The sequence below is a fragment of the Ascaphus truei genome, chromosome 6 (assembly GCF_040206685.1).
Source record: "Ascaphus truei isolate aAscTru1 chromosome 6, aAscTru1.hap1, whole genome shotgun sequence".
NCBI classification, from domain to species: Eukaryota; Metazoa; Chordata; class Amphibia; order Anura; family Ascaphidae; genus Ascaphus; species Ascaphus truei.
The window spans coordinates 52,670,480-52,685,462 of NC_134488.1; the positions used below are offsets into that span (position 1 = coordinate 52,670,480).

Below are 14,983 nucleotides of genomic sequence, written 5' to 3' on the forward strand. Positions count from 1 at the left end.
CTTTATACCGGTATGTCACTTTTTCTTTTGATATGTCTGTTTTGCATCCTTTCTGCCTGCAGTTTACAGTTTTCTACATACAGTATACAGCACCGCCTCTTCCTTTAACCCGACCAGCCTTGCTGTGTACGGAACAGAAGTTATGGAAGACGTGGAATTGCATAGGGCTGGACAAATGTGCTAACCCTGAACTTTAGACCGGAGGTACTGTGAAAGCCCTTTGCACGCCCAGATAAATTTAACGGGTATGGTTAGTGGTAGTACAAAGTGGTCGAAGCCCTGCCAGCTCAAGTTGCAAATTTGTTTCCAGTCACCGTCAAAAACTTTAGGACGTAAATTGATTTCTACGTCTAGATCCTACGAGACGCTGCAGCTACAGTATGATTTGTATCCTGTTGGTAGCAGGACACGGGACACTGCTAGAAAGCCAGATTAAGGTGCTCTTGTTATTCCTTTATTTAAAGCTTGCATTGCATTCTGCAGGTAGAAATTCCTGAAATAAGGCAATGGTTTAGCCTTATATCTCAGGCAGCCGGATGAATAAAAGACGTGTTCAGCATAGCCCTAATATACGACACTAATCCTTTTTCTTACGAGCACTGTCTTAAATTTTAATTGTCCTCCAGAAAATAATTCCAGCCTTGATAAGGAGGAGTTTATACCTCGTAATGCTGTATATTCAAATATATTTAAAAGCATGCCCACACGGAAACAACTATTTAATCTGTATTCAGTAAAACAATGTATGCGACCAATACAGTGCAGGTATGTAAATTACATTTCCATTAACCCCTTAGCTGCCATCAAGGCAACTCTATTTAGCACAGTTGTGTTGCTGGCCCCCTTGGCAGTGAACCCCCTCACTTCAATGGAAATGTCATACATACTGTATACAGTACTTGCTCAGTATTGGCAGCATACAATGCTTCAATGTAGGGGAGCGCAAACTTTTTGAGCTGCACCCCCCTGCCTGTTCCCCCTTGCTTTTGCGCCCCCCTCACCTTGTTTGGCGGTGTCAAATGATGCCGCGGGGTCACATGGCGTGATGTCACGTGACCCAGTTGCCATGGAGACGGACGTGTAACATCACTCCATTTTACGCCGTTTTGCCATAGCAACGCGTCTTACCAGCTCTCCCGGTAATCCCGACATTTAATTGAAATGCCTCGGGGAAGAGCGTGGGGCCTCTGCAACAGCTCGCCCCCCCCCCCCCCCAATCAAATCCAGCGCCCCCCACTTTGCGCACCACTGCTTTAGTGAACACAGATCGGATAGTCAATCCAATTGACTATTTCTCATTGTTCTTACTACAACGCAAAATAACCAGATTCCAATAATATTGATACTATTCAGTATATTACGAATGTATATATTATAAATATTAATCATTTACATAATATATAATATATACATATTTTAAAATATGTGCTTTTTTGTTTTGTAGCGCCAAGATAGTAATTGTGTAAATTTGATATCTGAGCTGTAAGTAAAATATTTATAACTGGAGCATACACACAATCATGAGTTCTGTTATGCCAAATTATACCATGTTATATTTGGAATAGCACTGTTGTATTGCTTTAATGACCAGGCCCCTATAGTCAAGTTGCACAAAGAGCCATACCAAGTTGTAATATTGGCTGACCTCATTGAAGTTTAACCCATAGTGTTACCTAGTCAAACTTAAAAAAAAAAAAATACCATTGACATCCTTAAACAGAAAATATCCATGCTAAAAACGACCGTTTGGCTGTTTTGCAGATCTTTTCTTTTTTGAATGAGGATGTACAGGACTCCAACGTGGGCCATATTCACTAAGTGGTGCTATATCATAAGACGACTTGCAACCTAAGGGGTTTACTCCTGTCCTCGCAACCCTGCCGTGAGTCCTAACTACCCACCCGACCCCCTGTACCATTGATTGGCACAGTAGTATATCATACCCATATAATATGGGCATGATAGGACACTATATCACTAAATGGTCAACCTAATAAAAAAATTAAGGCCAAAAATACACAATAATCACATAAATACACAAGCACCTAAACACTCCAACAATAAAAGCACTAACAAGCCTAATAGAACACATCACAAATAATTATCTATCACCAAAATAGCAAAATTATTACAATTATGTTATTCCAAAACAATACAATGAAATAAACAACTATCCAAGCAAATTATTAAACAAATAAAACCACTAGCCAACAAAACAAATAATTCATTTACAACACTAGCCAACAAATCAATTAATGAATGTAAACAAGTAGCCAACAAAGCTAATAAATAATTAAAAACGCTAACCAATCCTAAAATGTACTAAAAACAAGCCATCCAAATTCTAAACAATTTAATCCAAACAATAAACAGAAATAGAAAAAAGAAGTCAATAGAAAACAAGCACTTGCTCAAAAATGCATTGGCTATCACTGTATTTATCTGTACCCTAAAGGGGCACAGATTAATACATTAGCAATCAATGGGCAATGAAAAACATGTAAAAATAAAATTACATACTGTACATTCAAAGTTAATCCAACGCCATTCACCTTGAAGATCCGGAACAGGTAACAAAATTCTTCTTTCTTTTATCTTCTATCACCGTCTTCTTTCTTCATCTGTCATTATAACTTTCTTTTCTTTAATCTTCTATTTTCATCTGTCAATCCAACACCCAATAGTAAATCCAAAACAGGATGTTCGCTCGTCATATTCTGCCTGTTACGTACAGGCCTTATATATGTCCTATGACATCACATTTTTAGGTCAGATGGTACAGCTTGGATGCTTTATCATGTGCCCACCTCCTTTTTTATTTTTTTGTTAAGGCTGTGACGTCATCTCTATGTAGTTACGTCACATCCTTAAAACCATATAGCCATATCACATGGTATTACTGAAGACCATCCCATTGGTTGCTCTACCATGTGATAGGTTACATAAGTTCAAAAGGATGTGACATCATCCCTTAAAGTGTAATACCATCATGTGGTTTTTAAGGATGTGACGTACCTCCCTTGGAGATGACGTCACATCCTTTAAAAAAAAAGCCTGTCACATGATACAGCGTCCATTGGGATTGGAGCTGTACCATCTGGCCCTAAAATGTGATGTCATAGTCCCTATGTAAGGCCTGTACGTCTCAGTTTAGCGGAAGATCTTGACGTGGTAACATCCGTTTTGGATTAAAAGAAAGAAGATTAAAGAATTGAAGAACATAATGACAGATGAAGATAGAAGAAAGAAGATTTTGGTACCTGATACTGTTCTACGAGGTGGATGGAGACAGATTGCGGGTGATGTCGCAGGTCGAGAGTTTCCTGATACGCTGGGATTCGGAGGGTGAAGACTTCTAAAGGTAAGATAAATATTGAATGTACTGTATGTAAATTTATTTTTTCGTTTTTTTATTTGTATTTATTTATTTTTATGTTTTTCATTGCCCATTTATTGCTAATGTATTAATCTGTGCCCTGGTACAGATACATACAGCGACGGCAATGCATTTTTTTTTAGCAAATGCTTGTTTTGTATTGAATGGTATTTTTTCTATTTCTGTTTATTGTTTTGATTAAATTGTTTGTAATTTGGATGGCTTGTTTTTAGTACATTTGTGGATTGGCTAGCAGTTTTGTTGATTTGTATGGTTGGTTAGGTGTTTCTTTAATTGTGTTCTATTATTTTGATATAATATCATTTTTATTCTTTAGCGGTTTTGGTGTTAGAATAATTATATTGATGTGTAGTTGAGGCTTTTTAGTTCTAATATTGTTGTGGTGTTTAGGTGCTTGTTTATTTCTTTGTTGTGTATTGTTGTGCTTGATTGATTTTAATAGGTTGGCCATTAACTGCTATAGTGGCTTATCATGCCCATATTATATGGTTATGATGTACCACTGTGTCAGTCAATGGTAGAGGGTGGGTATAGTTGGCCCGGGGTGCGTGGTTAGACCTCCCGGGTGGGTAATGGGGGAGGGGGTTAACCCCTTAATTACTATAGCGGCTATTAACCGGTAAGGTGGTTAAAGGAATAGGGGCCATTAGATTGTATTTTTTTTTCTTGTACTCTTGCTGCCAACAGAGGACATGGACCTGGAGTATGCTGACGAGGTTGCCCCTCATGATGGCAGGGGTAAGTATAAAGTTATATTCACTTTATTTATGCTGGCTAATATTTGATTTTGAATGGGCAAATGAGCTATTATCCATATATGGATAATAGTAATTTTGCCCATTACTATACTGTATGTGTTGGGGGTGGGGGGGGCGGTGTATGGTTGTTCTGTTTATTTTTGTTTATTGGGGGTAGGAGGATTGCGTGAAGGGGGTAGTAGCCCAAAGAATGGATGTTTAGGCCTACCGGGTGGTAGCAGGAGGGGTTAGCTGTCATGGTAGACTAGGCATTTACACCTTTGTTACCGGGATCATTCACTGAGCAAAATAAGATGGTAAAACAAATGGTCATTTATTCCATAGAAGCAGACGTACATACAGTGGATTGCAAAATACAGAAGAAAACACACTTACTGTGGGTCTGGGCTAAAAAAATTGACTTTCCTAGGTAAAATAGAGCAGAAAACAGTCTTTAGGTGGATCGGGATTTGGCTCGAAATGTCCTGAAACTCAAATCGGCATGAAGTTCCACACGCCACCGCTCTCTTGTATCCAGAGATGCCGAAATACCTTGACCGAGAGATAGTACCAAACGTCCTGGAACCGTTTTCAGCTTGCAATCCCAGCTGTGACCGCTATGTTCTATTCTCAGAACTTGGCCCCGAAAATTGGGACTTAGAAAATATTTGGCCTTGAATTTTATGAAGCCGGCTCGCTGCTATTTCTCCGAGAGCATCTTTTGGTCATTTCAAATTTACCGCTGCTGTTCACGCTTAGAATCTTTCGTCCGGATTGGCTGAGGGTTTCTTATAGTATTTCAGAGTTCATTCATGAAATACTACAGCCAATCAGAGCGCTTCCAGTCTATCTAAGACAGGCAAGCGTGAATTTGTATTCTGACAAGGCCATGGGCCAACCTGGCACCTCTGCCACTTGTCAGTCAGAAGCCATCTGCTGGCTTAGGCCCTCACAGTCTTGTCTGGGGCAAATGGTGGTCCGATGACTTCCATTCATCCCAGGACGAGGGACTATTTATTGCCCTCCAACAGGTAGGACAGAAATCTACCTGTTGGAGGGCAATAAATAATCCCTCCTTTCCTCCTCAGGTAGTCTCGGTACAAAAGCTGAAAAAAATATAACTAGAAACATTAATATCATCTTAGACATAATAACATGGGGAGGGGATTGGTGAGCACTGCCATGGATGGACGCTCCAGGAAAAGAAAATTATGGTAAATTGGGTATGTATTTTCCCATTCCAAATACTATATTTAAACCATCTGTAAGGTGACCATACATACCGGTCAGACCGGGACAGTACAATTTTTTGAGCACTTGTCCTGGTGTTCCAAAGGGGTATGTAAAACATCTAATTTTGTACCAGTTTTGATAATGCCACTATAAACCTCTTGAAGCGGCAATTTCAAAACTGGAACATATGAGATAATTTAGTCCCCACCTGTGGCCCAGCTTCCTGTCCACCGCCACCAGCGTCGGACGTTGGAAGGCGGGCCCAATATCTGCATCCACCTGTGGGAGCAACGCAAAACTTGAGGCCTTCCCAGTCTCCCACCCACAGAGATAAAGTGTGGAGTGTTTTTTTTTTTTTCTTGGGAGTAGCTGTGTGTGTCTTGGGGGGGCATCTGTGTGTGTGTATTGGGGGGCAGCTGGGTGAGATTCATGGGGGGAGGTGTGTTTGAGGAGGGGGCATTAAGTGAGGGAGCGAAAGAGATAGGTGGAGGACTGTGAGGGGAATGAGAGATGGGCATAAGCAGGGGGGGGAGAAAAGAGGATGGAGTGCGTGAGAGAGAGGGGTGCAGGAGTGAGAGATGATTAATACATAATTTTGTGTTTGTCCCTGTTTGCTACTTTAAAAATATGGTCACCGTAACCATCTACAACAGGGGTGCGCAAACTTTTCCCGGTGTGCACCCCTGCCTGCTTTCCTCAGCGCCTCGTGCCCACCCCCACCCCCCTGCTTGACCCCGGCGTCAAATGATGCGGGGGGTCATGTGACGTCACGTCTCCCTGGACGGGAATGTAAGTGTATTACAGAGGCCACTTGCGGTCCCCCGGCATTTAATATAAATGCTTGGGGGGAGAGCGTGGGACCTCTATAACTGCCACAGCCCTCCGCTCTCCCAGAAAAATCTAGCGGCCCCCAGTTTGCGCACCGCTGATCTTCGGTATAGTTTTTTTTAATTGATTTAGTTGTTTGTGTGATGAAGGCTTTGGAGATAGTTTAGCTAAAAGTCCTCCCAAAATGTATCTTTATCAAACATTAATTTACTTAGCAGAATGTTTGCATTCATATGGTAAAAAAATTGTTCTAATTTTTTACAGAATGACCAAAGTGGGTTATACAATTTCTTAGAAAGTGTCCCAAAGGCTCTTTTGCCTGGTATTGGTGGAAAGAAAATATTGGACTTTTGGTGGAAAGCTGTAAACACGTAAGTCCATTCCCCGCCCCCCCCCCCCCCCCCAAAGTTTGATTATTGAAACTTATAAAGCTAATTTTATATCTCTGTGTAAAAAAGGCAAAAAGGTTTTTTGTTTTTTTAAAAATCATCTCAGTTTTGTGTTTAACTTGTATCTGTAAAAGCACTACTACAGATAAGTGCATGCTGATAGAAATGTTTTGCCACGAGGTACAGTTTGCTTGTAATTTTTTTTTTAACATTTTGAGTTTACTATTCTAAATTTAGATGTCATTCTTATTATGATTTGTTTATTGTGTGAATGGATTACATTTTAATGATCTGGTAAATCGCTGAAAACAGCTACCAAATGTTTGCATCACCATAAATGCCGTTTTCTGTTAATTTATCTTAAAAGAAAACGATTAATATAGAGGGATAATTGCTCTAGCGTAGTGTTAATTGCTACCTTTTATTTGTGCCATAACTTACTTCTGTATATTTTAAAGATTGTTGTATGTGGATTGGGGAACATTATAAAAATGGTAAAATTGTAAATCATTGTGACGGCGAAGGGGTTAACCAGGCTCACTAATACAGGTTCAGCCCACTTTGTTACCCCTGATCCGTGTGTTGGGGTCCTAGAGTGTCAGCTCTTGGACCCAGATGTCCTAAATGCATTACTGTGACTGTGTGCAAATTATACAACATTACAGATTTATGTGCCTTTCCTGGGATGCTGGGAATGGGAGATTTCTAGGCTGTAAGCTGCAGAGTGGGTTTGTCAGAGAAAGTCTTTCCAGAATTTGTCTATGTTTCGGGGTTCACGAGTTATTGAATAACACAGAAGTTGGATCCGGGAATCGAGTGAGATTCTCGGATACAGCCAAGCACATTGTCACGGGCAAATTCAGACTCTGAAAACGCTAGTATTACGACTCACTGCCAGGATTCCTGCTGCAGCATCTTCCAGACAAGGTAAACGGGGGTGAATGGGTTAATTTATACCTGCCATCATACACGGGGTACCTAGTATACAGAGGGGTCCCTAGCATAAAGAGAGGTGCCCAGATACATGCCCAGGTACTCTGAAACCTGGTATAGGGGTTCAGGGGGTGCTCCAGCTATGGGATAAAGCTGAGAGTGATTGCTTGTGTGTAAAAGTTTAAAAGTTATTTTTCTAAAGTGAGTGCAGGCAATATAGACACTCACTCCATCCCTGATACAAGAATAGGGACTTATACATCTTTACCACTCAGAAGACAGGACACAGTATATTTTATTAAAGAGTTATATTTAATAGGTATATGTACTGATAACCTGTGAATAACTGTGGGATTTCCAAGTCCTGAAGTCCAAGAGACCAAATGACTACCAAGCGTGGTGCCTATGGGTCTGTGCAAAGTCCTGACTTGAAAGCCTCAGGGTGCCAAGGTGTTAAAATATATTGTGTCCTGTCTTCTGTGTGCTAAAATATATAAGTTCTTAGTCTGGTGTCAGGGATGGAGTGAGAGTACAATTCACCCACTCTCATTAGCCTCATTCTTGGCACACATTAGAAAAATAACTTTTAAAACCTTTACACACTGCATACATGGTCAGCTTTATCCCTTAGCTGGAGCATCCCCTGAACCTGGGTTCAGAGTACCTGGGCATGTATATGGGTACCTCTGCTATACTGGGGAACCCCTGCTACACTAGGGACTGAGTGTATAGCTGCAGTTATAGTTTAACCCCTTCATACCCATTTAACTGGTCAGAGTCAGAGTTTGGCGGAGTAATGTGCTTGGCTGTATCCGAAGATATCACTCAATTTCCGGATACAACTGTTGGGGTATCCCATAACTCCGGAACCCCGCTACATAGACACATTCTGCAAAGACTTTCTCCGCCAAACCCACCCTGAAACTTACAGCCTAGAAATCTCCCGATCCCAGCATCCCAGTAAAGGCAAAAAGCACATACAGTAATTCTTTAATGTCGCAAAATCAGTATACAGTTGCAGTAATACATTTTCGACATCTGGGTCCCAGAGCTGACACTCTAAGACCCTAACACACGGGTCAGGGTTAACCAAATGGGCTAGACCTTTATTATTAGCGTGGTTAACCCCTTCACCGTCACAATACCTGCGATCACCCACGGGTCCTAGTAGACAGAGTGTTCCTTAGTATAAAAAGTGGTACCCAGATACATGGCCAGATACCCTGCGCCTAGTATAGGGGTTCAGGGGGCACTCCAGCTAAGTGATAAAGCTGAAAGTGGTTCGTGTGGGTATAAGTTTTAAAAGTTATTTTTCTACATTGTGCCAAGGATGAGGCTAGTGAGTGTAGGTACTATATACTCTCACTCCATCTCTGACACCAGAACAGGGGCTTGGTGCCTATGGGTCTGTGCAGAGTTAGGACTTGAAAGCCTCAGGGATGCCAAATTGTTAGAACAGGAGGGGTACTGCAGTTCTGCCTGATTACCCACATTCTGGGCTAACACAGGGCTTTCCAGCCACCATTTGCCAGAACCCAGACTCTGTGGAGCCTGGACAGCGGGTGGGCTCAGTAAGATAAGAGGCAGAGGTGCCAGGTTGGCGCATGCCCCGTTACAGACTGAGAAAAGGTGCCCACCCGGCTTTACAATACCGGCAAATCAGTGATTGGCTGGCAGGGAAATTCCCACGCTCTGATAGGCTGTAGATGTTGGTGAATGAGACCCTGAAACCCATAAGGGGACTTGCAGCAAATCAGGAGCGCAGATTTCAAGCGCCAAACCAACAGCGGCAAATTCAAAGATGCTCTGTACTGAATAGACGCGAGCCGGGTTCAAGGATTTTCACTCAGGAAAGTTTCCATGTCCTGCTTTTGAGAACGTAGCGGTCGCGGTTGGCATTGCATGCCGAAATCAGTTCCAGAACTTTCTTGAGTACCTACCGGTCAAAGAAAAGGGGTCATACAGAGGTCATTTTTGTGCATTTCGTTTAGAGGATAGATTTATTTGTTCCGTTCCCAGTAAGTGTGTTAATCCTGTAAATTGTGTTACATTCTGTATATGTCCTTTCCTGAAATAAATTACAATTTTATTTTACTACTTTGCTTTGCTCAATCAATGATCCGGTATAAAAAGGTGTTAATAAACCTGGTCCAGACGTCACTTCCAGGTTGCACTTAGGAGAAGAGGAAGAGCCAGCCAGCCAAAGCAGCACAAGCGGTGAACTGAGGATCATACCCAGGAGGCAACTACCTCGGCACAGCAGTTAAGCATAGCGGAGAAGCTCAGTGCGCCCCCCTCCCCTCCCCACCCTTGACGGAAAAAATCCAGTGACTGTGTGACAAGGAATGTGTGAGGATTGCCCGTCGACTCCGCCCCTGGGACGCACCCCGTGTCAGTACGGGTGATGCGCGCTGCGTTTCCAGGTTGGGGGACACCACACGTCCCGCGCATTGGCCCACGCATCCCATGACAAAGCGACTGACGCACGCCGCTCTACCAGGCTGGGGGACATAGCACAGATCTCACTCAGGCTCCGCCCCGGTGACGTCACGAGTAAGGTGCACCACGCGCAGGCACCGCACTACCACGGGCACACGAGGGGTTAACTCCATCTCCAATTTCTATTCACCTGCACTTCTCCCCGCCCCTGCCTATCAGTGGACTGCATATGTCTAGGGGCGGGTTTCATTTGTTACCTTGCATCTGTGTGCTGCCTATCCATTGGCTGCCTGCCCTGTAACTACTCAGCCAGCCCTCCTACTAACTGGCTAAGCATAAACCCTGTTTATGTACTTGTGTTTGTCTCAATTACCTTGCTGTCTTGTCTTGAGTATCCTGTTCCAATTTTGACCTCCACTTGTATCTGGACCTCCACCTCTGACCCTTGACCTCTGCTTGGTATTGGACTTCTGCCTTCTCTACACCTGGACCTCGGCACTGCACAATGACTGTCCGACTTCTCCAATTCCTGACCACGGCGAGTATATACGACCATTCTGATCTATCCTATCCTACCCAGATACACAACCTTACTCTGCACTCCGGATGCGGTCTCGCGGTTGTTGGTTGGTGTATTCCAACATCCCCACCTCGACCTCGCAGTCCCATCCTTTTTGTGGCGAGCACTTGTTCCAGTATGCTCAGCCCCACAAACATGGACCCCACTGAGGTGGGTCGAGTCTTGAACTTACACGAAGACCATGTTTTAAAAGGTGGAGGAATTTCTCGACCAGAACAGTCAGCGGATGGAGCAAATCCAACGGGCTATGCAAACCATGACAGATCAGGCACCACGTATCCCTACTGCTTCCCTCTCTTTAGCTGTGTTTGCCCTCAGAGCATCCGAACCCCAACTTCCCACGCCCAACCACTACGGCGGCAAATCGCTTTGCTGTCGCGGGTTCCTGTACCACTGCGATATCCAATTTGAACTGATGCCATCTCGATTTCTTTCCCAGCAGTCCAATGTGGCCTATATAATTTTACTGCTCGTGGATGACGCCTTGGCGCCGGCTTTACCCATCTGGGAACAAATGCCGGACCTCACGGGCGACATATACCGCTTCATCACGGAATTCCACAGAGTATTTGATACACCCGGGTGCAAGGTAATAGCTGCTTCATCTTTATTCCATATGTCCCAAAGCAGCCGCCCCGTGGCCCGGTTTGCAATCAGATTTCGGACCATAGCGGCTGAGATCAATTAGAACAATCAGGCATGGATCAGATGGCATTCTAGCAAGGTCTCTCAGAGAATCTTAAAGATGAACTCGCTGCACAGTAATGTCCCACGAAGCTTGAGGAGCTCATCTGACTATGCATTAGAGTGGACTTAAGGTTTCAGGAGAGAAGAGCCGAGAGAGCTCGAAGCAAGTCCGGTACGCAGTCTTCACACAGCACCTACGCAGGGTTCTCCAAACCTCCGCTCACGGATCCAGAGGAACCCATGCAGCTTGCAGGCAACGTATTGTCGTTCAGAGAGAATCAGCACAGACATGATGCCGGACTCTGCTTCTATTGCGGTAATGCTGGGCACCAGGCACTTTTCTGTCCCTACAAGTCAGGGAACGCCAAATCTCAATTGCAGACAGGGTGATTCTCACTGGGAACCATGTCTGCTTCTCCGTCTCAAAGGCCAACCAGACTTTTGATCCCCATCATCTTTACCGGCGATGCCTTCAAGGCCACTACTCGGGCCTTCCTGGGCACTGGGTCAGGGGGAAATTTCATTTACCAAGGATTTGCTGGACAAAAATATAAGATTCCTCTGGTGCGCAAAAGTCATCTAATTGGCTTGGAAGCTATCAATGGACATCCCTTACAACCCGCTTAATTTCTCTCCAAACTGTCCCCGTTCAACTACAGACCGGACACCATGTCACCATGTCAGACGTCATCCACACACCTACCGTGGACGTCATTCTGGGACTTCTGTGGCTTCAGTGGCATAACCCTCGGATCGACTGGACTGAGGTGCAATGCTTCTATGGAGCACTTACTGCTCCCAGAATTGTGCCTTACCATCCAAAACCCTATGCGGAACCTTCGTACCTGAATAGGTAACCTCTCTTCTACCCAAGATTTATTCTGAATTCCAAGATGTCTTCAATAAGGCTCAATCCGAGGAGTTGCCACCCCACCAGTCATTTGATTGTCCAATCGACCTATTACCCGGTTCTGTGCCTCCGCGTGGATGTTCCTATCCTTTATCTCCTCCGGAGACCAAAGCTATGAAGGAGTACCCCGGCAGCTACAGGGTTTTTCTTCATGAAAAGGATGGGTCTCTCAGAAAGTGTGTATAGACTGTAGGGGCTTAACAAAATTACCATCTTGAATCGGTACCCTTTACCCCTTATTACCGAACTTTTTGACAGGCAACAAGGTTCCACCATTTTCACCGAATTGAATTTACGGGGAACTTAGAACCTGGTAAGATTCCACCAGGGGGATGACTGGAAGAAGGCCTTCAATACTCAGGACAGCCATTACGAATAATTGGTCATGCCCTTTGGACTTTGTAATGCTCCCGCAGTCTTCTAATATTTCGTCAATTAAGTTTTTAGGGATCTTCTCAACCAATACGTCATTGTGTACTTAGATGACATACTAATCTTCTCCAAAACCATACGGGACCATCCTGGCCACGTCAAACAGGTACTCCAACGTCTTCGAGAGTATCACCTGTACGCTAAATTGGAGAAGTGTTAATTTCACCAGACCCCAACGTCCTTCCTAGGCTACATCATCTCTGACACCGGCCTAGCAATGGATCCTGCCAAGGTAAAAGCAGTATTGGATTGGCCTCGGCCCACAACCCTGAAAGCCGTACAAAGGTTCCTGAAATTCGCCAACAATTACCGTAGGTTCATACAGAACATCTCTTCTGTAGTGGTACCCATCACGGCATTAACGCAGAAAGGAGCCGACACGGCACTGTGGTCCTCTGATGCTATCCACGCCTTTGAGAAGTTGAAGAAGGCTTCCCGGGAAAGTTGGGTCCACTTCAAATGGGCTGGGATTATTGCACCCTTTCTACTTGGGGAAGCCCAAAAAGCATATTGTGAGGGGATTGCTATAGATATAGTGGGTCCCTTGGAGACATATGCCAAGGGTCATCAATACATCCTAGTAATTCTAGATTATGCCACTCGCTATCCAGAGGCGCTGCCTTTACGTAATACTTCCTCCAAAGCCACAGCTAAGGAATTGTTACAAGTATTCTCCAGTCTCGGGATACCAAATGAAATTTTGACAGATCAGGGCACCCCGTTTACGTCTAAACTTATGCGAGAATTATGCATAAAATAAAATCCCTAAGAACCTGTTTACCATCCGCAAACGGACGGACTGGTAGAAAGATTTAATACAACTCTTAAGTTGATCAGGAAGGTGGTTGCTAGTGATGTGAAGAACTGGGACACCTTGTTGCCTTATCTCTTGTTTGCTATCCGAGAAGTACACAGGCCTCTACAGGATTTTCCCCGTTTGAACTCCTGTATGGGAGACGCCCAAGAGGGATTCTGGATAGCCTCAAAGAAGAGTGGGAGCAACAAGCTGTTCCAGGGAAGAATGTCATCCAATTTGCAGAAGATCTAAAAGAATGCATTGCTCATGTTACTCCAATAGTCAGACAACATTTAGAAGAGGCACAGAGGGCCCAACAGAACCTTTACAACAGGCATGCTATGGTTCGCAGCTTCCGACCAGGGGACCGAGTAATGGTGCTTGTTCCCACAGCCGAAAGCAATCTGTTATCACATTGGCAAGGGCCATATGAAGTTCTAGAACAGGTCGGCCAGGTGAGTGAAAATTTGACAGCCAGATCGGAGGAAGGTAGAGCAGATCTATCACATAAATCTATTAAAATCCTGGAAGGATAGAGAGGTATGTCTAATGGTGGTAGCTAACAAATCTTGCAAAGTGGAGGATCCACTAGTTCTAATATCGGCAGAACTCACTCTTGAACAATATGGGGAAGCTGTAGATTTGATAAATAGGAACAGGGACGTATTTTCCAGCATACCAGGGAAAAACTAGGGTGGTTTCCCATGATATTGTCACCAAGCCGTGAATAGTCGTTAAGATAAGATCGTATAGGCTCTCAGAAGCCAGAAGAGGTTCTATTCAGTCAGAGGTAAAGAAGATGCTAGACCTAGGGGTAATTGAGGAGTCCCATAGTCAATGGTCCAGCCCTATTGTCTTGGTACCTAAGCCTGATGGGTCAATACGGTTTTGTAATGACTTTAGAAAGTCAATGAAATCTATCCTATGCCCCAGGTAGACGAGTTAATCGAGAGGTTGGCGAGGGCACGTTTTCTAACCACTTTAGATCTTACAAAGGGGTATTGGAAATCCCGTTAACAGAGTCAGCAAAAGAAAAAACAGCCTTCTCCACACCTGATGGCCTCTTCCAGTATACCGTTTTACCTTTGGCCTTCATGAGGCGCCTGCAACCTTCCAAAGGTTGATGAATAAATTGTTACAGCCGCACTCGAACTATGCCTCAGCGTACTTAGATGATGTGGTAATTCATAGTCCAGATTGGGACTCACATCTACAAAAGGTTGAGGCAGTGTTGAGAACCTTTTGGGAGGCGGGTCTCACAGCCAACCCAGCTAAATGTTCAGTCGGCTTGGCAGAAGCAAAATATCTTGGCTATGTTCTGGGAAGGGGGACTGTAAAACCCTAGCTCAATAAAGTTGAAGCCATTGAGAATTGGCCACGTCCCCTTAAAAAAAACCGGTTAGAACATTTATAGGCATTGTAGGTTACTACAGGTGATTTTATACCCCATTTTGCAACCTGGGCTGCACAGCTTTCAGATTTAGTAACAACAAGGGCACCCAATGTGGTAAAATGGAACAGTGGTGCAGAGACCGCATTTTTTTAGACCTGCGTACAGCGCTCTGTAGTAACAAAGTCTTGGTAGTCCCGGATTTAAAAAAAAAAAAAGTAGGTCTCGGAGC

At 43.9% G+C, this 14,983-nt stretch overlaps 1 protein-coding gene across 4 annotated transcripts in view; it reads left to right on the plus strand.

Annotated features, from left to right (window-relative positions):
* The first annotated feature begins 233 nt into the window (after positions 1–233).
* Positions 234–14,983, plus strand: part of LOC142497036 (uncharacterized) — a 193,046-nt gene continuing 178,296 nt past the window's right edge. For all 4 annotated transcript variants that reach the window (XR_012802160.1, XR_012802161.1, XM_075604276.1 and 1 more), the window contains exons 1-2: positions 234–437; positions 6,460–6,566. Coding sequence is in view for 2 of the 4 variants with exons in the window: in XM_075604276.1 (XP_075460391.1) it covers positions 381–437; positions 6,460–6,566 (164 nt within the window). In the remaining 2 variants the exon portion in view is untranslated. The remainder of the gene's footprint in view (positions 438–6,459; positions 6,567–14,983) is intronic.